General features: G+C 37.5%; 1 protein-coding gene across 1 annotated transcript in view; it reads right to left on the bottom strand.

Annotated features, from left to right (window-relative positions):
- Window positions 1–23,275, bottom strand: part of SNX7 (sorting nexin 7) — a 198,109-nt gene that overhangs the window by 96,867 nt on the left and 77,967 nt on the right. Inside the window, exon 5 of the mRNA XM_053694068.1 lies at window positions 14,018–14,216. Coding sequence (XP_053550043.1) covers window positions 14,018–14,216 — 199 coding nt within the window. The remainder of the gene's footprint in view (window positions 1–14,017; window positions 14,217–23,275) is intronic.

Genomic DNA, 23,275 nt, shown 5'->3' with positions numbered 1-23,275 from the left:
TGCAAACTATACAGTTAACTGTGACTCCACAAATAAGATTCTGTTGAAAATGCAAAACAAAATTGATGATCTGGAGGACAGATCAAGGAGGAATAACCTCAGGATTATAGGGATTCCGGAGGATAGGCAATTTGAGGACTTGGACAAGCTAATAACTGTCACACTTCCTCGTCTACTCCAGATTCCAGAAAGCTTAGGCAAAACTCTGCTCTTCATAAAACCAAAAGAGACAATCTAGAGTCAAAGATGTTTATGAAGTTGTTTAGCAACCTAAAACTTTGTGATATTTGGAGGATCCAAAACCCTGATCAAAGGGAGTTTACATGCCATTCCAGGGCACATAAAACTCTCTCAAGAATAGACCTAATTCTGCTGGATGAAAGAGTATGTAAATCGAAGATGATGGCTGGAATTTTACCCATCACCATCTCAGATCACGCCCCGACCACTCTCGATATTCAATTTAACTCTCCAAGTGGCAGGAACCCCGGTTTCTTTTTTCCACGTTTCCTAGCATCTGACCTTAAATTCAAAAATTGGCTTATCTCTAGACTCCGCGAATATGTATCCTTCAACCAAGAACACATTTCACAGCCCGCTTTATTTTGGGAGACTGCCAAGGCAGTTCTCCGTGGGGAAATTCTAGCCTATTCTATTTCTAGATCAAAAAAACTCAAAAGAAGGGAAAGTGAAGTATTAAAGGCAGTCATAAATGCATACAACCGTTATATTTTTCAAAAAACTTCTGAAAATTGGTCTAGATACATTAAGGCATTAGATGTCAGAGACTCTTTTTTACTTTATAAATCGACCCAGAGAGATCTCAGGCTACGCGCCAAGCTATACCGCTATGGTAACAAAACTGGCAAGCTTTTGGCAAATTTGGTTAAGGCAGACAGATCTTCTTCTATTATAAAGTCTATCACCTCTCTAAAGTTCTAAATCTCTTACCTCCCCAGAAGAAATATGTAAGGAATTTGAAGATTATTATAAGATATTGTACTCCCATAAGGTCTCCAACTTTATTCAGAGAGAAGATTTCTGGATTAAAATAGTGGTACCAACTTTAACCCCCGACTTAATAGAAACATTACAATCCCCAATCTCTGAAACAGAAGTCTCTACAGCAATCCAAAGGCTAGCCCTTAATAAAGCTCCGGGACCGGATGCGCTCCCGAATGAATTTTACAAAATACTTGCACCAGAAATAACATGCTATTTAACCTCACTCTTTAACGATATCTATATCACTGGTAGCAGCCCCACTAAAGAATTTGTCGCATCATATACAACTCTCATACTTAAGCAGGGGAAAGAACCAAACAAAAAGGAATCATACAGGCCCATTGCGCTTCTAAACACAGACTACAAGCTTTTCACAGCTATCATAGCACATAGACTTCAATTATTTCTTCCCACTATTATACATAAGGATCAAGCTGGTTTTATTTTGAAGCGAAACTCTTCAGCTAAGATAAGAGGTTTTCTTGACTATAGAATATTTTAAGAAGATGGAGGAGTCGGGAGGGCTGGGGGGGGAGGACACCCCTGACAGGGCAATTATTTCTATAGATGCTGAAAAGGCGTTTGATTCGGTACATCATGATCATCTGTCCTTTACAATACAGCAGTTCGGTATAGGAGGTAATATGCTTCGTCTACTTAATAACTTATATAGGAATGCCTCCACGAAAATCTTAGTAAATGGTGATATGACTCAGGATATAAGACTCGAGAGGGGAACCAGGCAGGGATGTCCTCTCTCCCCTCTCCTCTTCGATATGGCTATTGAGCCTCTTGCCCTACAGATTAGACATCAACTGCAAGGGATCAAAATAAAAGATAAAGAACTGCAAATCGCACTATACGCGGACGACGTATTGGTATATATGTCGGACACAGCTAGGAACATCCCTAAACTTCTTGAAATTGTGGAACAGTTTGGCTCATTTTCTGGCTATAAGGTGAACATCTTAAAGTCTGAACTATGTTGGCTTAAACAAACCAAAGACTCATGCGAAAACATTCCGTTCTCTATAGTTCAGGATGCTTTTAGATACCTAGGCATCTGGATCTCCCCTAACCCCAAAGCTTGGTATGATTTAAACATTGTACCCGTTCTTAATAAGGTTAAACAAGCCTTTAAAAACTGGCAGAATCTCCCTTTGTCTTTATCAGGACGAATAGCACTCTATAAAATGTCCTTGTTACCTAAAATTTTATATGTACTTCAGAACACTCCACTTGTCTTGAAAACGAAAGATATATCATCCTTTAACTCCGCTCTTCGCTCTTTCATCTGGCAGAATAGGAAACCAAGGATTTCATTGTCTAAGTTAGTGCTCCCCACAGAATATGGGGGACTTTCCTTACCCGACATTCGACTGTACAACATAGTGTTCCAGGCCAGAGTAGCTATGGACTGGCTAGCTAACTCTAATTATGTAACAAGCTTTGAACTGGAAAGTAACATAGCCTCCCCATGCTCCCTGATAGCCTCATTACACTGCAAAAATAATATACTACCGCCTGAAATAAAAAAGATAAAATCTATCTATAACCCAATTCAGATGTGGAAGAAGCTATGTTCTTTGTCACATACTGAATTTAGGACTTCGAAATATTTACCACTTTTAAATAACCCACAATTTCAACCTGGGATACAATCTGCCCTCTTCACTAAATGGAAATCGATGGGCCTTATAAATATTTCTCAGATGTTAGACTTCGAAAGAAGGTGCATTAAAACATTCGACTCACTTAAAGAGGAATATCACCTCTCAAATAAAAATTTTTACGCTTACCTTCAAGCGAGACACTTTGCTCTTCAATTAACAAATGACCTCGGCTGGGATTGGTCCTTAGGTATTCTTGAAAATTGGCTCACACTAGTCAGGAGTGGCATAACCTCGATATCATATATTTATCAAAAAATGATCTCTCTTAAAGGCCCAGATATAATAGAAAAGCTGCAGGCCAAGTGGGCAGAAGCTCTACTGGAAACTTCATTAGAGGCAACTATAGTAACCTCATCATATAAAGCAATCTCGCGCGCTACTCTCTCTGCCTCTTGGCGTGAGGCACATGTAAAACTACTCCACATGACATATTTTACTCCAGAAAAAGGGACTAAATGCCGGAATGCAAGTTTTAATAAATGCCCAAAATGTTCATATATATCGGCTAGCCTTATTCACATGTTTTGGTATTGTCCAAAAATTAGAAACTTTTGGCTAAAGATACAGTATTGGTTAAGTAAAACGGTGGGTGTTCCTTCTTTGACATTATCTTCTTAAAATATAATCTTCCCTCTTACAGAACTAGGCCTGCCTCAGGATAAACTTAAAACCGTTACCCTGGTAATACTGGCGGTTAGATATTTAATTTTGAAAAAATGGAAGCTGAAAGCAACCCCGAGTATCTCAGAGGTTAAAAATTGTTTAAAAAAGCAATGTATTATCGAACAATATGATACTGATTTAAATAGTGACCTAGACGTGAAGAACTTTTTCTCCAAGTGGTCGAACTTCATTAAAGCTTTATCTCCTAGCGAGATTGAATACTTAATATACCCATTTAAAGACACGGAATTGGTCCTTTTGGGAGTGTGGTGACCCTCCCCAGCCAAAATTCAAAAATTTAAAAAACATAATTTATGTAAGAACTTACCTGATAAATTCATTTCTTTCATATTAGCAAGAGTCCATGAGCTAGTCACGTATGGGATATACATTCCTACCATTAGGGGCAAAGTTTCCCAAACCTCAAAATGCCTACAAATACACCCCTCACCACACCCACAATTCAGTTTAACGAATAGCCAAGAAGTGGGGTGATAAAAAAGTGCGAAAGCATATAAAATAAGGAATTGGAATAATTGTGCTTTATACAAAATCATAACCACCACAAAAAAAGGGCGGGCCTCATGGACTCTTGCTAATATGAAAGAAATGAATTTATCAGGTAAGTTCTTACATAAATTATGTTTTCTTTCATGTAATTAGCAAGAGTCCATGAGCTAGTGACGTATGGGATAATGACTACCCAAGAAGTGGATCTTTCCACACAAGAGTCACTAGAGAGGGAGGGATAAAATAAAGACAGCCAATTCCTGCTGAAAAAAATCCACACCCAAAATAAAGTTTAACGAAAAACATAAGCAGAAGATTCAAACTGAAACCGCTGCCTGAAGTACTTTTCTACCAAAAACTGCTTCAGAAGAAGAAAATACATCAAAATGGTAGAATTTAGTAAAAGTATGCAAAGAGGACCAAGTTGCTGCTTTGCAGATCTGGTCAACCGAAGCTTCATTCCTAAACGCCCAGGAAGTAGAAACTGACCTAGTAGAATGAGCTGTAATTCTCTAAGGCGGAGTTTTACCCGACTCAACATAGGCAAGATGAATTAAAGATTTCAACCAAGATGCCAAAGAAATGGCAGAAGCTTTCTGGCCTTTTCTAGAACAGGAAAAGATAACAAATAGACTAGAAGTCTTACGAAAAGATTTCGTAGCTTCAACATAATATTTCAAAGCTCTAACAACATCCAAAGAATGCAACGATTTCTCCTTAGAATTCTTAGGATTAGGACATAATGAAGGAACCACAATTTCTCTACTAATGTTGTTGGAATTCACAACTTTAGGTAAAAATTCAAAAGAAGTTAGCAACACCGCCTTATCCTGATGAAAAATCAGAAAAGGAGACTCACAAGAAAGAGCAGATAATTCAGAAACTCTTCTGGCAGAAGAGATGGCCAAAAGGAACAAAACTTTCCAAGAAAGTAATTTAATGTCCAATGAATGCATAGGTTCAAACGGAGGAGCTTGAAGAGCTCCCAGAACCAAATTCAAACTCCAAGGAGGAGAAATTGACTTAATGACAGGTTTTATACGAACCAAAGCTTGTACAAAACAATGAATATCAGGAAGAATAGCAATCTTTCTGTGAAAAAGAACAGAAAGAGCAGAGATTTGTCCTTTCAAAGAACTTGCGGACAAACCCTTATCTAAACCATCCTGAAGGAACTGTAAAATTCTCGGTATTCTAAAAGAATGCCAGGAAAAATGATGAGAAAGACACCAAGAAATATAAGTCTTCCAGACTCTATAATATATCTCTCGAGATACAGATTTACGAGCCTGTAACATAGTATTAATCACAGAGTCAGAGAAACCTCTTTGACCAAGAATCAAGCGTTCAATCTCCATACCTTTAAATTTAAGGATTTCAGATCCTGATGGAAAAAAGGACCTTGTGACAGAAGGTCTGGTCTTAACGGAAGAGTCCACGGTTGGCAAGAGGCCATCCGGACAAGATCCGCATACCAAACCCTGTGAGGCCATGCCGGAGCTACCAGCAGAACAAACGAGCATTCCTTCAGAATCTTGGAGATTACTCTTGGAAGAAGAACTAGAGGCGGAAAGATATAGGCAGGATGATACTTCCAAGGAAGTGATAATGCATCCACTGCCTCCGCCTGAGGATCCCGGGATCTGGACAGATACCTGGGAAGTTTCTTGTTTAGATGGGACGCCATCAGATCTATTTCTGGAAGTTCCCACATTTGAACAATCTGAAGAAAAACCTCTGGGTGAAGAGACCATTCGCCCGGATGCAACGTTTGGCGACTGAGATAATCCGCTTCCCAATTGTCTACACCTGGGATATGAACCGCAGAGATTAGACAGGAGCTGGATTCCGCCCAAACCAAAATTCGAGATACTTCTTTCATAGCCAGAGGACTGTGAGTCCCTCCTTGATGATTGATGTATGCCACAGTTGTGACATTGTCTGTCTGAAAACAAATGAACGATTCTCTCTTCAGAAGAGGCCAAAACTGAAGAGCTCTGAAAATTGCACGGAGTTCCAAAATATTGATCGGTAATCTCACCTCCTGAGATTCCCAAACTCCTTGTGCCGTCAGAGATCCCCACACAGCTCCCCAACCTGTGAGACTTGCATCTGTTGAAATTACAGTCCAGGTCGGAAGCACAAAAGAAGCCCCCTGAATTAAACGATGGTGATCTGTCCACCATGTTAGAGAGTGTCGAACAATCGGTTTTAAAGATATTAATTGAGATATCTTCGTGTAATCCTTGCACCATTGCTTCAGCATACAGAGCTGAAGAGGTCGCATGTGAAAACGAGCAAAGGGGATCGCGTCCGATGCAGCAGTCATAAGACCTAGAATTTCCATGCATAAGGCTACCGAAGGGAATGATTGTGACTGAAGGTTTCGACAAGCTGTAATCAACTTTAGACGTCTCTTGTCTGTTAAAGACAGAGTCATGGACACTGAATCCATCTGGAAACCCAGAAAGGTTACCCTTGTCTGAGGAATCAAAGAACTTTTTGGTAAATTGATCCTCCAACCATGATCTTGAAGAAACAACACAAGTCGATTCGTATGAGATTCTGCTAAATGAAAAGACTGAGCAAGTACCAAGATATCGTCCAAATAAGGAAATACCACAATACCCTGTTCTCTGATTACAGACAGCAGGGCACCGAGAACCTTTGTAAAAATTCTTGGAGCTGTAGCTAGGCCAAACGGCAGAGCCACAAACTGGTAATGCTTGTCCAGAAACGAGAATCTCAGGAACTGATAATGATCTGGATGAATCGGAATATGCAGATATGCATCCTGTAAATCTATTGTGGACATATAATTCCCTTGCTGAACAAAAGGTAAGATAGTCCTTACAGTTACCATCTTGAACGTTGGTATCCTTACATAACGATTCAATATTTTTAGATCCAGAATTGGTCTGAAAGAATTCTCCTTCTTTGGTACAATGAAGAGATTTGAATAAAACCCCATCCCCTGTTCCGGAACTGGAACTGGCATAATTACTCCAGTCAACTCTAGATCTGAAACACATTTCAGAAATGCTAGAGCTTTTACTGGATTTACTGGGACACGGGAAAGAAAAAATCTCTTTGCAGGAGGTCTCAACTTGAAACAAATTCTGTACCCTTCTGAAACAATGCTCTGAATCCAAAGATTGTGAACAGAATTGATCCAAATTTCCTTGAAAAAACGTAACCTGCCCCCTACCAGCTGAGCTGGAATGAGGGCCGCACCTTCATGTGGACTTAGAAGCAGGCTTTGCCTTTCTAGCTGGCTTGGATTTATTCCAGACTGGAGATGGTCTCCAAACTGAAACTGCTCCTGAGGATGAAGGATCAGGCTTTTGTTCTTTGTTGAAACGAAAGGAACGAAAACGATTATTAGCCCTGTTTTTACCTTTAGATTTTTTATCCTGTGGTAAAAAAGTTCCTTTCCCACCAGTAACAGTTGAAATAATGGAATCCAACTGAGAACCAAATAATTTGTTACCCTGGAAAGAAATGGAAAGTAAAGTTGATTTAGAAGCCATATCAGCATTCCAAGTTTTAAGCCATAAAGCTCTTCTAGCTAAAATAGCTAGAGACATAAACCTGACATCAACTCTGATAATATCAAAAATGGCATCACAGATAAAATTATTAGCATATTGAAGAAGAATAATAATATCATGAGAATCACGATGTGTTACTTGTTGCGCTAAAGTTTCCAACCAAAAAGTTGAAGCTGCAGCAACATCAGCCAAAGATATAGCAGGTCTAAGAAGATTACCTGAACACAGATAAGCTTTTCTTAGAAAGGACTCAATTTTCCTATCTAGAGGATCCTTAAACGAAGTACCATCTGACGTAGGAATAGTAGTACGTTTAGCAAGGGTAGAAATAGCCCCATCAACTTTAGGGATCTTGTCCCAAAATTCTAATCTGTCAGACGGCACAGGATATAATTGCTTAAAACGTTTAGAAGGAGTAAATGAATTACCCAAATTATCCCATTCTTTGGAAATTACTGCAGAAATAGCATCAGGGACAGGAAAAACTTCTGGAATAACTACAGGAGATTTAAAAACCTTATTTAAACGTTTAGATTTAGTATCAAGAGGACCAGAATCCTCTATTTCTAAAGCAATTAGGACTTCTTTAAGTAAAGAACGAATAAATTCCATTTTAAATAAATATGAAGATTTATCAGCATCAACCTCTGAAACAGAATCCTCTGAACCAGAGGAATCATCAGAATCAGAATGATGATGTTCAGTTAAAAATTCATCTGTAGGGAGAGAAGTTTTAAAAGATTTTTTACGTTTACTAGAAGGAGAAATAACAGACATAGCCTTCTTTATGGATTCAGAAACAAAATCTCTTATATTATCAGGAACATTCTGCACCTTAGATGTTGAAGGAACTGCAACAGGCAATGGTACTTTACTAAAGGAAATATTATCTGCTTTAACAAGTTTGTCATGACAATCAATACAAACAACAGCTGGAGGAATAGCTACCAAAAGTTTACAGCAGATACACTTAGCTTTGGTAGATTCAGCACTTGACAGCGATTTTCCTGTAGTATCTTCTGACTCAGATGCAACGTGAGACATCTTGCAATATGTAAGAGAAAAAACAACATATATAAAGCAAAATTGATCAAATTCCTTAAATGACAGTTTCAGGAATGGGAAAAAATGCCAAAGAACAAGCTTCTAGCAACCAGAAGCAATAAAAAATGAGACTTAAATAATGTGGAGACAAAAGTGACGCCCATATTTTTTTCGCGCCAAATAAGACGCCCACATTATTTGGCGCCTAAATGCTTTTTGGCGCCAAAAATGACGCCACATCCGGAACGCCGACATTTTTGGCGCAAAATAACGTCAAAAAATGACGCAACCTCCGGCGACACGTATGACGCCGGAAACGGAAATAGAATTTTTGCGCCAAAAAAGTCCGCGCCAAGAATGACGCAATAAAATGAAGCATTTTCAGCCCCCGCGAGCCTAACAGCCCACAGGGAAAAAGTCAAATTTTAAGGTAAGAAAAAATGTTTAAATTAAAATGCATTATCCCAAATATGAAACTGACTGTCTGAAAATAAGGAAAGTTGAACATTCTGAGTCAAGGCAAATAAATGTTTGAATACATATATTTAGAACTTTATAAACAAAGTGCCCAACCATAGCTAGGAGTGTCACAGAAAATAAGACTTACTTACCCCAGGACACTCATCTACATATAGTAGATAGCCAAACCAGTACTGAAACGAGAATCAGCAGAGGTAATGGTATATATAAGAGTATATCGTCTATCTGAAAAGGGAGGTAAGAGATGAATCTCTACGACCGATAACAGAGAACCTATGAAATAGACCCCTTAGAAGGAGATCACTGCATTCAAATAGGCAATACTCTCCTCACATCCCTCTGACATTCACTGCACGCTGAGAGGAAAACCGGGCTCCAACTTGCTGCGGACCGCATATCAACGTAGAATCTAGCACAAACTTACTTCACCACCTCCATCGGAGGCAAAGTTTGTAAAACTGAATTGTGGGTGTGGTGAGGGGTGTATTTGTAGGCATTTTGAGGTTTGGGAAACTTTGCCCCTCCTGGTAGGAATGTATATCCCATACGTCACTAGCTCATGGACTCTTGCTAATTACATGAAAGAAATTATAGTTATGTATCTTATTTTTGTATTTAATTTTCCTTTTTTTTTTTTTTTTTTTATGGTTTATTTTTATTGCTTATGTATCTATCTATTTATTTTTTATTTATTTATTTATTTATTTATTTATTTATTTATTTTTTGTTTGAGTGCTTAGTTGTTTTCTTTTACCTACCTAAAATAAAAAATCCCAACTAGGTGTACAAATATTTCATATAAGGGGATCAGTAAGTTGATATATGAAACGTGATTTTTTTTATTTAAAACTGCCTTGTTCTGAACATTTTATGTTTTACCTGGCCCTGCGTGGCATAAAGAGGTTGAATTCATTTGATTGTACACTTTCTTGGTTATAAATAAATATTTAAAAAAAAAAAAAAGAAAATCTTTGCTTACCTGATAAATTTATTTCTTCTTAGACACGATGAGTGCACGGATCATCTTCATTACTTATGGGATATTCACCTCCTGGTCAGCAGGAGGAGGCAAAGAGCACCACAGCAGAGCTGTTAAATAGCTCCTCCCTTCCCTCCCACTCCAGTCATTCGACCGAAGTTAGAAAGAGAAAGGAAAAGCCAAGGTGCAGAGGTGACTGAAGGTTACAATGGGGCAGGCCGTGGACTCATCGTGTCTAAGAAGTAATACATTTATTAGGTAAGCATACATTTTCTTTTCTTCTTAAAGACACGATGAGTCCATGGATCATCTTTATTAATTATGGGATCCAATACCCAAGCTAGAGTACACGGATAATACGGTAGGGACAAGACAGGATACCTAAACGGAAGGCACCACTGCATGAAGAACCTTTATCCCAAAAAAAAAAAAAAAAAAAACAGCCTCAGCCGAAACAAAAGTATTAAATTTATAAAACTTTTTAAAAGTGTGAAAAGAAGACCAAGATGCAGTCTTGCAAATCTGTTCCACAGAAGCTTCATTTTTGAATGCTCATCAGGAAGCAACAGCCCTAGTGGAATGAGCCGTAATTCTTTCAGGAGGCTGCTGTCCAGCAGTCTCGTATGCCAAACTTATAATACTCTTCATCCAAAAAGAAAGTCTCTTAGGGTCTGATCCACTCCCTTTGCCCCTTATTGTTGGTCTTTTATACCTTGGTCTAAATGATCTGGTTTCCTGCCTAAAAAATGGCTGTTAGTAATATTGCTGTTACTATTTTCTTCTACAGCTGATGATTCATAATCTGACTGAGATGTATTTTTAGCTGGTGGTAAACTATTGATAGGTCTACGTCTGGGCTGTTTGTCATCCCATGTAAAAATCTGACCCTTTTCAAAATCTTCTAAGTCACGTTTAATTTTAGTACATTTAGTTTGTATTATTTCCTTTTCTCTCTTATCCAGTTCTTCTCTTAGGTCTGTATACGCTTGTTTAAATTTGTCTAGATTTTCAAACTTTTGCAGTTTGGTATTGTCTTCAGTAATCTCTCTATCAAGTTCTGTCATCACATCAGTCTCATAATCAGACAGAATCGCCACTAAAATTTAAAAACAATTAATTAATGCTTGCTCCCATCTGTCCTTATAGGAATCTATATGGAAAGCAAAGGTAGAGAATAGGCGTACTCTCAAACCTCTAGGTATTATGTGTTTTGCCAAATATTTGCCATAGGAACTTTTATTCCAAAAAGACCTAGTGTGTTTTTTTAGTAAATGTCCCAGAGATTTTAAGCCTTCTTCCCAATTGTCTATTTCAGTACTAGACAAAGAATCCTGATCACAAAATGACGCAAAAGTCTTATCTATGTCTCTCATGCGCTGGTCATGTCGATTTTTTAATTCCTTAGAATTCGAAGGAACTGTACAGAAGACTCAGTATTTTACCAACGAGCAAAAGAACTTAAGATTCGTTTAAAAGAGAGAGGATATACACGCAAAGTAATAAGACTTGCGTTTCAAAGAGCAAAGAGGACATCCAGAGATTCCTTGCTAATCCCAAAAAAGAAAAAAAAACAGATTCTGATGGCATTGTTAGATTTGTCACTACACATAATGCAGAACATCAAGTTATAAGTGGAATATTAAATAGTCATGTTGATATCCTTAAATCTGACCAAGTTCTAGCACAGAGTATAGGTCACAAAATCAGAACTAGTTGGAGGAGAACACCAACGATAGGTAACAAACTAGTACAAAGCCATTTTATAAAGAAAACACCCAGCAATAAGAAAATATGTGGCACCTACACATGTGGATCATGTAGCTTTTGCAAGTACATTCACAATGAGAGGGAGTTCTTTACCCCTACAGGAACTAAACACATGTATGGATTTGCAAATTGTAAAACTAGGAATGTCGTATATTGCCTACTATGCGATTGTGGTAAAAGGTATGTAGGTATCACGACCCAAGAACTCCGTACCAGATTGGGGGAACACATTAATAGTATCAAGAACTGTGCAACTGATATGGCAAATAAGAAAGCGTTAACCCCTGTTGCTAGACACTATTTGAAAAAGCATGGTACTAAACCACTTCTGAAAGTCTCTGTTCTCCAGGTAATCAAACCAGGAATAAGGGGTGGAGATATCGAATCCATGTTACTTCAATCAGAATGTCGATGGATCTTCTGGTTAAATACAATGGCACCGGAGGGTCTAAATGAACAGGACGGATTTGGGTCCTTTTTGTGAGATCCAATAAACTACTTGATATTGTTCAAAAATATCAGTGGGGGATCATCATTATCCCTGAATGTTTATAAAAAGATATTGGCATAATCTAGACGATAATTGAGGTAGCCTGAAAATGAATAAAAATAGAGCTAGTCCCCATTTCTATTCCTAAATATGTATATATTATGGTCTTATCTTTTTGTTGACAAAGTGTAGAATATCTATTATAAACATCTTCCCAATATTTATGTACCCAATCTGGGAATTATAGTGTTTGTTCCCACCAGACTGAGCAATTAGCATCTCCAAATTTCTTTTTCTTTATTATTTGAGCACATATGTAGATATGCCCTGTTTACTAACAAATAAATATCATCACTCCTGTTATTTCTTTTAACATCCTGGTCTGTATGAAAATGTACAGTATGGACACTCTCACACATTGGAAGTACCGCTTCTGATATACGAATATCTCTTGTGAATTAAATTTTTCTAATAGTGCCAATGAGCATTACATGATTCATTATTACATGTTATTTTTGCGACCACACAAACTATCATTTTGTTATACAGCTGAAATAATTTAAATTATCAGATATAACTGCAATTGTGGGCTGAGAGTAATTTTCATAATACGTACTTACCTCCAACTTTATATTAGCCTAAAGGGAAATTTATTTCACTCATCTCTCAGGAGTTATGGAATATTGGAAAGTGGATAAACAAGAACTCTATATGAAATATATATATATATATATATATATATATATCAAAAATCGTGTTTCAACATAATCTATGCACTCGCTCTAGTACTGTTGTTTACTTATTCGGTGTGCGCTTTATTAGCATATCGATGTTTCATACAAGTAACTGATTTCACTCCGGAATTTACTATGGATCGTAATTTCCGGGCTATATGATAGTGTTTGTGCTTAATCACTCCTATGATGCCATCAGTCTATTATACAGATATCATTTGCTGAATTCAGTACCTAGACAATGTTACTTTCTCTTTTTCTCTATCTTTCATTGCCCTGTATAGTTTGTTTACTAATAGTACGTTATTCCGTCATGCCTAACCATGTGACGATCTTTGAACCAATAAGACCAAGCCTTCAGTGATAGGTGGTTTTAGGTGGGTGTGCAAGCACACTCACTTAGGATTGGCTATTTGTTAAATAAAGACAGGGGGGTCAGCCCAAATCGGGTTTGCCTTTGATAAAGCTGTGCTAGCGGCGAAATGCGCATCAGGCATATTGGGTGTTAGTTTTAGCCTCATAATAGTCTCTCCATATTAGTTCCTTATAATTTAATTCACGGAAGCAATGTCCTCATAGCGTGCTTGCAGTCACACAGAACAGTGCTTACCTGGGCTCCAGTATTGCATAAATCAGATTAATTTGTGACGAGCTCAATCCTCTTTTTCAGTCAGAACCTTTTGCAATCCGTGAGCCCCTTGTATTGGTCTGCGCTGGGCTGTGTGGCTGACATTAATTTATTGATTCCTTGGTGCCTTATATTGAATTTGTGGAGACTAACACCCTATGTAATATACTTACATATTTTTAATTTAAGTTTTAAATCACACACTGTTTGTTTCATATTTACACACTGTTGTTACATATTATATTTTATATTATCCATAGTAAAAGTTAAGTTTTAATTAGATCCCTGATTTCAAGTGAACTTCCTTGTCCTTACCTAGGATTTGTATTGAGATAGACACCCTTTGAGTGCTGAGTTACTGTCAATCTTTTTTCTCCTTTTTTGCTTAGAAAAATAAATAAACAGCCTGCATGTAACATCTAAAAGGATATAATTACTGCCTGCATGCTATGTGATTAATATTAATCTTAAAGATGATAAAAAGTAGGCTTACCTTTTCCTTCTTTTAAAATCCTTTGGGATATTTTATCTATCATATTAATTTTCTGACTGAAAGCATTCACGTATTCAACTAATTCGGTAAACTCATCCGGTCGATGTTTCACACCTCGAACAGTAGACGCTACGGCTTTAATAGTTTGACCCATCCTGCTGAAAAGTCCAGGTCCTTGTTTTTTGTGTGAAGTTAGTTCCTAATGTGACAAATGAATGACTGTTATCAAGATGGTACTGTACTATATGTTATATAAGAAAACATGACTGATAAAAGGCAATTCTTTACACTCTTTAAAGTGGTGATAGACCTCTGGTATTAGTGAAGTAACTTACCAGAAGTCTTCAAGGCACAACTGCTCTGACATATACCATTTTTTATCCTGTTTGCTTCACTTTTATTAAAGCAAAGAAAACCTAGAAGTGGAGTGAAAGGAGAAAGGAATTTCGACCTTGGATAAAGCCCTCAGAGATTAAACAAAATCCAGAACTCCTTAAAAGGGACATAAAACAAGTTGGGATAGACACAAAATATAATAATATGCACATGAATTACTTAACAACTTTATACTGCAGAACCACACCATTAACCCTTTCTTTTAAAGGGACACTGAACCCAAATGTTTTCTTTTGTGATTCAGATAGAGCATGCAATTTTAAGCAACTTTCTAATTTACACCTATTATCATTTTTTCTTTGTTCTCTTGCTTTCTTTATTTGAAAAAGAAGGCATCAAAGCTATTTTTTTGGTTCAGCACCATGGAAAGCACTTGTTTATTGGTGGGTGAATTTATCCACCAATCAGCAAGAACAACCCAGTTTATTCACCAAAAATGGGCCGGCATCTAAACTTACATTCTTGCATTTCAAATAAAGATACCAAGAGAATGAAGACAATTTGATAATAGGAGTCAATTAGAAAGTTGCTTAAAATTGCATGCTCTATCTGAATCACAAAAGAAAAAATTTGGGTTCAGTGTCCCTTTAAGTTTCCAAATTGTAAAGCTCTAACTCCCCCACATAATTCCTTCTATGGCTGTATCTATATCCACCTTTGCTTTGGTAGAATGCAAAACTTTAACACTCATTATCTGCTGGAGCATGCATAGAAGCAAATAAGCTGCTGTGAAATCAGAAGAAATACAATGCCTGTGTTTCTGATGCTAAACACTGATAAGAGGGGGTGGATCAGACTACTCCAGACAGCATGGCTATGTCACTAATTTTGCATATTTTTTAAAATTATTTTAAAATACTTGTCAGTAATTTTAAACATTTTATGCAAACTATTTTTTACGTAATTAGCCCTTTTCGGATATGCACAGATCTCAACATGTTTTATGGCACTTTTAGTCAATGGAACACCAGTCTGCTAAGTCTTCCTTGCAAAATCTGTCTTTGAAGATGCAAATACATTAAAACTATAAAATTCAGTAAAAAACATAATTTATGTAAGAACTTACCTGATAAATTCATTTCTTTCATATTAGCAAGAGTCCATGAGCTAGTGACGTATGGGATATACATTCCTACCAGGAGGGGCAAAGTTTCCCAAACCTCAAAATGCCTATAAATACACCCCTCACCACACCCACAATTCAGTTTAACGAATAGCCAAGAAGTGGGGTGATAAAAAAGTGCAAAAGCATATAAAATAAGGAATTGGAATAATTGTGCTTTATACAAAAAACATAACCACCACAAAAAAAGGGCGGGCCTCATGGACTCTTGCTAATATGAAAGAAATGAATTTATCAGGTAAGTTCTTACATAAATTAGGTTTTCTTTCATGTAATTAGCAAGAGTCCATGAGCTAGTGACGTATGGGATAATGATTACCCAAGATGTGGATCTTTCCACGCAAGAGTCACTAGAGAGGGAGGGATAAAATAAAGACAGCCAATTCCTGCTGAAAATAATCCACACCCAAAATAAAGTTTAAAGAAAAAACATAAGCAGAAGATTCAAACTGAAACCGCTGCCTGAAGTACTTTTCTACCAAAAACTGCTTCAGAAGAAGAAAAGACATCAAAATGGTAGAATTTAGTAAAAGTATGCAAAGAGGACCAAGTTGCTGCTTTGCAAATCTGATCAATCGAAGCTTCATTCCTAAACGCCCAGGAAGTAGAAACTGACCTAGTAGAATGAGCTGTAATCCTTTGAGGCGGAGTTTTACCCGACTCAACATAGGAAAGATGAATTAAAGATTTTAACCAAGATGCCAAAGAAATGGCAGAAGCTTTCTGGCCTTTTCTAGAACCGGAAAAGATAACAAATAAACTAGAAGTCTTTCGGAAAGACTTAGTAGCTTCAACATAATATTTCAAAGCTCTAACAACATCCAAAGAATGCAACGATTTCTCCTTAGAATTCTTAGGATTAGGACATAATGAAGGAACCACAATTTCTCTACTAATGTTGTTGGAATTCACAACTTTAGGTAAAAAATTCAAAAGAAGTTCGCAACACCGCCTTATCCGGATGAAAAATCAGAAAAGGAGACTCACAAGAAAGAGCAGATAATTCAGAAACTCTTCTGGCAGAAGAGATTGCCAAAAGGAACAAAAAACTTTCCAAGAAAGTAATTTAATGTCCAATGAATGCATAGGTTCAAACGGAGGAGCTTGAAGAGCCCCCAGAACCAAATTCAAACTCCAAGGTGGAGAAAATGACTTAATGACAGGTTTTATACGAACCAAAGCTTGTACAAAACAATGAATATCAGGAAGATTAGCAATCTTTCTGTGAAAAAGAACAGAAAGAGCAGAGATTTGTCCTTTCAAAAAACTTGCGGATAAACCTTTATCTAAACCATCCTGAAGAAACTGTAAAATTCTCGGGATTCTAAAAGAATGCCAAGAAAAATGATGAGAAAGACACCAAGAAATATAAGTCTTCCAGACTCTATAATATATCTCTCTGGATACAGATTTACGAGCCTGTAACATAGTATTAATCACAGAGTCAGAGAAACCTCTTTGACCAAGAATCAAGCGTTCAATCTCCATACCTTTAAATTTAAGGATTTGAGATCCTGAAGGAAAAAAAGGACCTTGCGACAGAAGGTCTGGTCGTAGCGGAAGAGTCCACGGATGGCAAGAGGCCATCCGGACAAGATCCGCATACCAAAACCTGTGAGGCCATGCCGGAGCTACCAGCAGAACAAACGAGCATTCCTTCAGAATCTTGGAGATTACTCTTGGAAGAAGAACTAGAGGCGGAAAGATATAAGCAGGATGATACTTCCAAGGAAGTGATAATGCATCCACTGCTTCCGCCTGAGGATCCCGGGATCTGGACAGATACCTGGGAAGTTTCTTGTTTAGATGAGACGCCATCAGATCTATTTCTGGAAGCTCCCACATTTGAACAATCTGAAGAAATACCTCTGGGTGAAGAGACCATTCGCCCGGATGCAACGTTTGGCGACTGAGATAATCCGCTTCCCAATTGTCTATACCTGGGATATGAACCGCAGAGATTAGACAGGAGCTGGATTCCGCCCAAACCAGAATTCGAGATACTTCTTTCATAGCCAGAGGACTGTGAGTCCCTCCTTGATGATTGATGTATGCCACAGTTGTGACATTGTCTGTCTGAAAGCAAATGAACGATTCCCTCTTCAGAAGAGGCCAAGACTGAAGAGCTCTGAAAATTGCACGGAGTTCCAAAATATTGATCGGTAATCTCACCTCCTGAAATTCCCAAACTCCTTGTGCCGACAGAGATCCCCACACAGCTCCCCAACCTGTGAGACTTGCATCTGTTGAAATTACAGTCCAGGTCGGAAGCACAAAAGAAGCCCCCTGAATTAAACGATGGTGATCTGTCCACCACGTTAGAGAGTGTCGTACAATTGGTTTTAAAGATATTAATTGAGATATCTTTGTGTAATCCTTGCACCATTGATTCAGCATACAGAGCTGAAGAGGTCGCATGTGAAAACGAGCAAAGGGGATCGCGTCCGATGCAGCAGTCATAAGACCTAGAATTTCCATGCATAAGGCTACCGAAGGGAATGATTGTGACTGAAGGTTTCGACAAGCTGAAATCAATTTTAGACGTCTCTTGTCTGTTAAAGACAGAGTCATGGACACTGAATCTATCTGGAAACCCAGAAAGGTTACCCTTGTCTGAGGAATCAATGAACTTTTTGGTGAATTGATCCTCCAACCATGATCTTGAAGAAACAACACAAGTCGATTCGTATGAGATTCTGCTAAATGTAAAGACTGAGCAAGTACCAAGATATCGTCCAAATAAGGAAATACCACAATACCCTGTTCTCTGATTACAGACAGAAGGGCACCGAGAACCTTTGTAAAAATTCTTGGAGCTGTAGCTAGGCCAAACGGCAGAGCCACAAACTGGTAATGCTTGTCTAGAAAAGAGAATCTCAGGAACTGATAATGATCCGGATGAATCGGAATATGCAGATATGCATCCTGTAAATCTATTGTGGACATATAATGCCCTTGCTGAACAAAAGGCAGGATAGTCCTTATAGTTACCATTTTGAATGTTGGTATCCTTACATAACGATTCAATATTTTTAGATCCAGAACTGGTCTGAAGGAATTCTCCTTCTTTGGTACAATGAAGAGATTTGAATAAAACCCCATCCCCTGTTCCAGAACCGGAACTGGCATAATTACTCCAGCCAACTATAGATCTGAAACACAATTCAGAAATGCTTGAGCTTTCACTGGATTTACTGGGACACGGGAAAGAAAAAATCTCTTTGCAGGAGGTCTCATCTTGAAACCAATTCTGTACCCTTCTGAAACAATGTTCTGAATCCAAAGATTGTGAACAGAATTGATCCAAATTTCTTTGAAAAAACGTAACCTGCCCCCTACCAGCTGAGCTGGAATGAGGGCCGCACCTTCATGTGGACTTAGAAGCAGGCTTTGCCTTTCTAGAAGGCTTGGATTTATTCCAGACTGGAGATGGTTTCCAAACTGAAACTGCTCCTGAGGATGAAGGATCAGGCTTTTGTTCTTTGTTGAAACGAAAGGAACGAAAACGATTATTAGCCCTGTTTTTACCCTTAGATTTTTTATCCTGTGGTAAAAAAGTTCCTTTCCCACCAGTAACAGTTGAGATAATAGAATCCAACTGAGAACCAAATAATTTGTTACCCTGGAAAGAAATGGAAAGTAGAGTTGATTTAGAAGCCATATCAGCATTCCAAGTTTTAAGCCATAAAGCTCTTCTAGCTAAAATAGCTAGAGACATAAACCTGACATCAACTCTGATGATATCAAAAATGGCATCACAGATAAAATTATTAGCATGCTGAAGAAGAATAATAATATTATGAGAATCATGATCTGTTACTTGTTGTGCTAAAGTCTCCAACCAAAAAGTTGAAGCTGCAGCAACATCAGCCAATGATATAGCAGGTCTAAGAAGATTACCTGAACACAGATAAGCTTTTCTTAGAAAGGATTCAATTTTCCTATCTAAAGGATCCTTAAACGAAGTACCATCTGACGTAGGAATAGTAGTACGTTTAGCAAGGGTAGAAATAGCCCCATCAACTTTAGGGATTTTGTCCCAAAATTCTAATCTGTCAGACGGCACAGGATATAATTGCTTAAAACGTTTAGAAGGAGTAAATGAATTACCCAATTTATCCCATTCTCTGGAAATTACTTCAGAAATAGCATTAGGAACAGGAAAAACTTCTGGAATAACCACAGGAGATTTAAATACCTTATCTAAACGTTTAGAATTAGTATCAAGAGGACCAGAATCCTCTATTTCTAAAGCAATTAGTACTTCTTTAAGTAAAGAACGAATAAATTCCATTTTAAATAAATATGAAGATTTATCAGCATCAATCTCTGAGACAGAATCCTCTGAACCAGAAGAGTCATCAGAATCAGAATGATGATGTTCATTTAAAAATTCATCTGTAGAGAGAGAAGTTTTAAAAGATTTTTTATGTTTACTAGAAGGAGAAATAACAGACATAGCCTTCTTGATGGATTCAGAAACAAAATCTCTTATGTTATCAGGAACATTCTGCACCTTAGATGTTGAAGGAACTGCAACAGGCAATGGTACATTACTAAAGGAAATATTATCTGCATTAACAAGTTTGTCATGACAATTAGTACAAACAACAGCCGGAGGAATAGCTACCAAAAGTTTACAGCAGATACACTTAGCTTTGGTAGTTCCAGCACTAGACAGCGATTTTCCTGAAGTATCTTCTGACTCAGATGCAACGTGAGACATCTTGCAATATGTAAGAGAAAAAACAACATATAAAGCAAAATTGATCAAATTCCTTAAATGACAGTTTCAGGAATGGGAAAAAATGCCAATAAACAAGCTTCTAGTAACCAGAAGCAAAGAAAAAATGAGACTGAAATAATGTGGAGACAAAAGCGACGCCCATATTTTTTTAGCGCCAAATAAATTTGGCGCCTAAATGCTTTTTGGCGCCAAAAATGACGCCACATCTGGAACGCCGACATTTTTGGCGCAAAAGGACGTCAAAAAAATGACGCAACTTCCGGCGACACGTATGACGCCGGAAACAGAAAAGATTTTTTGCGCCAAAAAAGTCCGCGCCAAGAATGACGCAATAAAATGAAGCATTTTCAGCCCCCGCGAGCCTAACAGCCCACAGGGAAAAAAAGAGTCAAAATTTTTTAAGGTAAGAAAAAATGATTGATTCAAATGCATTATCCCAAATATGAAACTGACTGTCTGAAAATAAGGAATGTTGAACATCCTGAGTCAAGGCAAATAAATGTTTGAATACATATATTTAGAACTTTATAAATAAAGTGCCCAACCATAGCTTAGAGTGTCACAGAAAATAAGATTTACTTACCCCAGGACACTCATCTACATGTTTGTAGAAAGCCAAACCAGTACTGAAACGAAAATCAGCAGAGGTAATGGTATATAAATAAGAGTATATCGTCGATCTGAAAAGGGAGGTAAGAGATGAATCTCTACGACCGATAACAGAGAACCTATGAAATAGACCCCGTAGAAGGAGATCACTGCATTCAAATAGGCAATACTCTCCTCACATCCCTCTGACATTCACTGCACGCTGAGAGGAAAACCGGGCTCCAACTTGCTGCGGAGCGCATATCAACGTAGAATCTAGCACAAACTTACTTCACCACCTCCATAGGAGGCAAAGTTTGTAAAACTGAATTGTGGGTGTGGTGAGGGGTGTATTTATAGGCATTTTGAGGTTTGGGAAACTTTGCCCCTCCTGGTAGGAATGTATATCCCATACGTCACTAGCTCATGGACTCTTGCTAATTACATGAAAGAAATATGAAGCCTAAGACCAAGTGGCAAAGTTGTTTTAATGCTTTATTTTTGATGGAACCATGGGGAAGTCTTACTTTACATCACTTTGGAATTATATTTATTCTTCAACAAGCACATTTAACTAGTCAAACAAAACTTTAAATGATTACTTTCTGTTATAATTTTTAAGCTAAACAACTAACATATTAAAGTTAATAAACATTAATTAAAACCTACTGACCTATATTTTCTCCAAAACGAAGTTTTATAACGTTCTAAAAGTTATATCTTTTATTCGCCGATGATGTCACATTATCCTGCCCACTATTTTCCGCACTGCATGTTCAAAATACTTAAACCAATAACTTTGTGTTTAAAGCGCCATTTGGAAAACAATTAAATTTGCAGGCAAGATTTCTGCTATACGGTAGAGATATGTTAATGAAATGCTATTGATAAAAAGCATATTTGGGGTAGTTAGTTAGTAACAGGCATAGAAAATATTTACTTACAGTGGCCCTTTAAGCCTTCTAGGACCAACATAAAAATAAATGATAATCAATATTCCGGATACATTTTAAAAAGCTAAAATTAATACTTATAAGTGATAGAAAGGTTATAATTGAAAGAGCGGTAGAGATGATATACAAAACATTATCCAGTTTAGGTACAGGCAAGTCACAATCAGACAGCAAGATACAGAGAGAAAACACAGAATTTGTATTGTTTTAAATGATAGATAATCCCTTTATTACCCATCCCCTAGTTTTGCATAACTAACACGGTTATATTGATATACTTTTTACCTCTGTGATTATCTTGTATCTAAGCCTCTGCAAACTGCCCCCTTATTTCAGTTCTTTTGACAGACTTGCATTTTAGCCAATTAGTGCTGGCTCCTAGGTAACTCCACCCGCGTGAGCACAATGTTATCTACATGACACACATGAACTAACACCCTCTATTGATGAAAAACTGTTCAAAAGCTTTCAGAATAGAGGCAGCCTTCAAGGTCTAAGAAATTAGCATATGAACCTCGTAGGTTTAGCTTTCAGCTAAGAATACCAAGAGAACAAAGCAAAATTGGTGATAAAAGTAAATTGGAAAATTGTTTAACATTACATGCCCTATCTAAATCATGAAAGATTATTTTGGACTTCACTGTCCCTTTAAAGTGAAAGTTAATCCTAGCGTTTCACAAACGCTAGGATTGACTATTGAAACAAATAAAGGGGACTTTCATTCAAGTAGTATAAGTTATTTCATGTAGAAATCTCCTTTATTTGTCTCAACCGATCGGCGATTTGAGCTACTAACAAAGCCCACGGTTAAAAAAAAAAAATTTGCTAAGAGGTGATGTTTTCACCTCTTAGCCAATAGCAGTGCGGTAAATCCGGCTTGGCACCCATGGGAGCTGGATTTACCCCACTGCTATTGGCTAAGAGGTAAAAACGTCACCTCTTAGGAAATTTTTTTTTGCCGTGGCATTTGTTAGCAGCTCAAAATCGCCGATCGGCTGAATCAAATAAAGGAGCTTTCTACATGAAGTATTTTATACTTCATGAATGAAAGTCCCCTCTATTTGTTTCAATAGTCAATCCGAGCATTTGTGAAACGCTAGGATTAACTTTTACTTTAATGAATGTCGTGTGGCTAGCGAGCCGATTGGGTGGAAGGTGAAATAGACACCTTAGGAGAAAAAATGAAGAGGGCATAGATGGGGGTTAAGAAATTAAATAAAACAAAAATAAAGTATTTTACATAATTGTACATGCATAAAAATGTAACATCAAAAATGGAATAAACACACATTCAAATTTGTTAGAGACATGAAACCCAAACGTTTTCTTTCATTAAGAAAGAGCATGCAATATAAAACAATTTTCCAATTTACTTCTATTTAATTGGTTTCGTTCTCTTGATATTCTTTGTTGAAAAGCATATCTAAATAGGCTCAGTAGCTGCTAAATGG

The sequence above is a fragment of the Bombina bombina genome, chromosome 10, assembly GCF_027579735.1.
Source record: "Bombina bombina isolate aBomBom1 chromosome 10, aBomBom1.pri, whole genome shotgun sequence".
NCBI classification, from domain to species: Eukaryota; Metazoa; Chordata; class Amphibia; order Anura; family Bombinatoridae; genus Bombina; species Bombina bombina.
The sequence above is the reverse complement of the archived record's forward strand: the minus strand, read 5'-3'. Positions and strand labels throughout refer to the sequence as shown.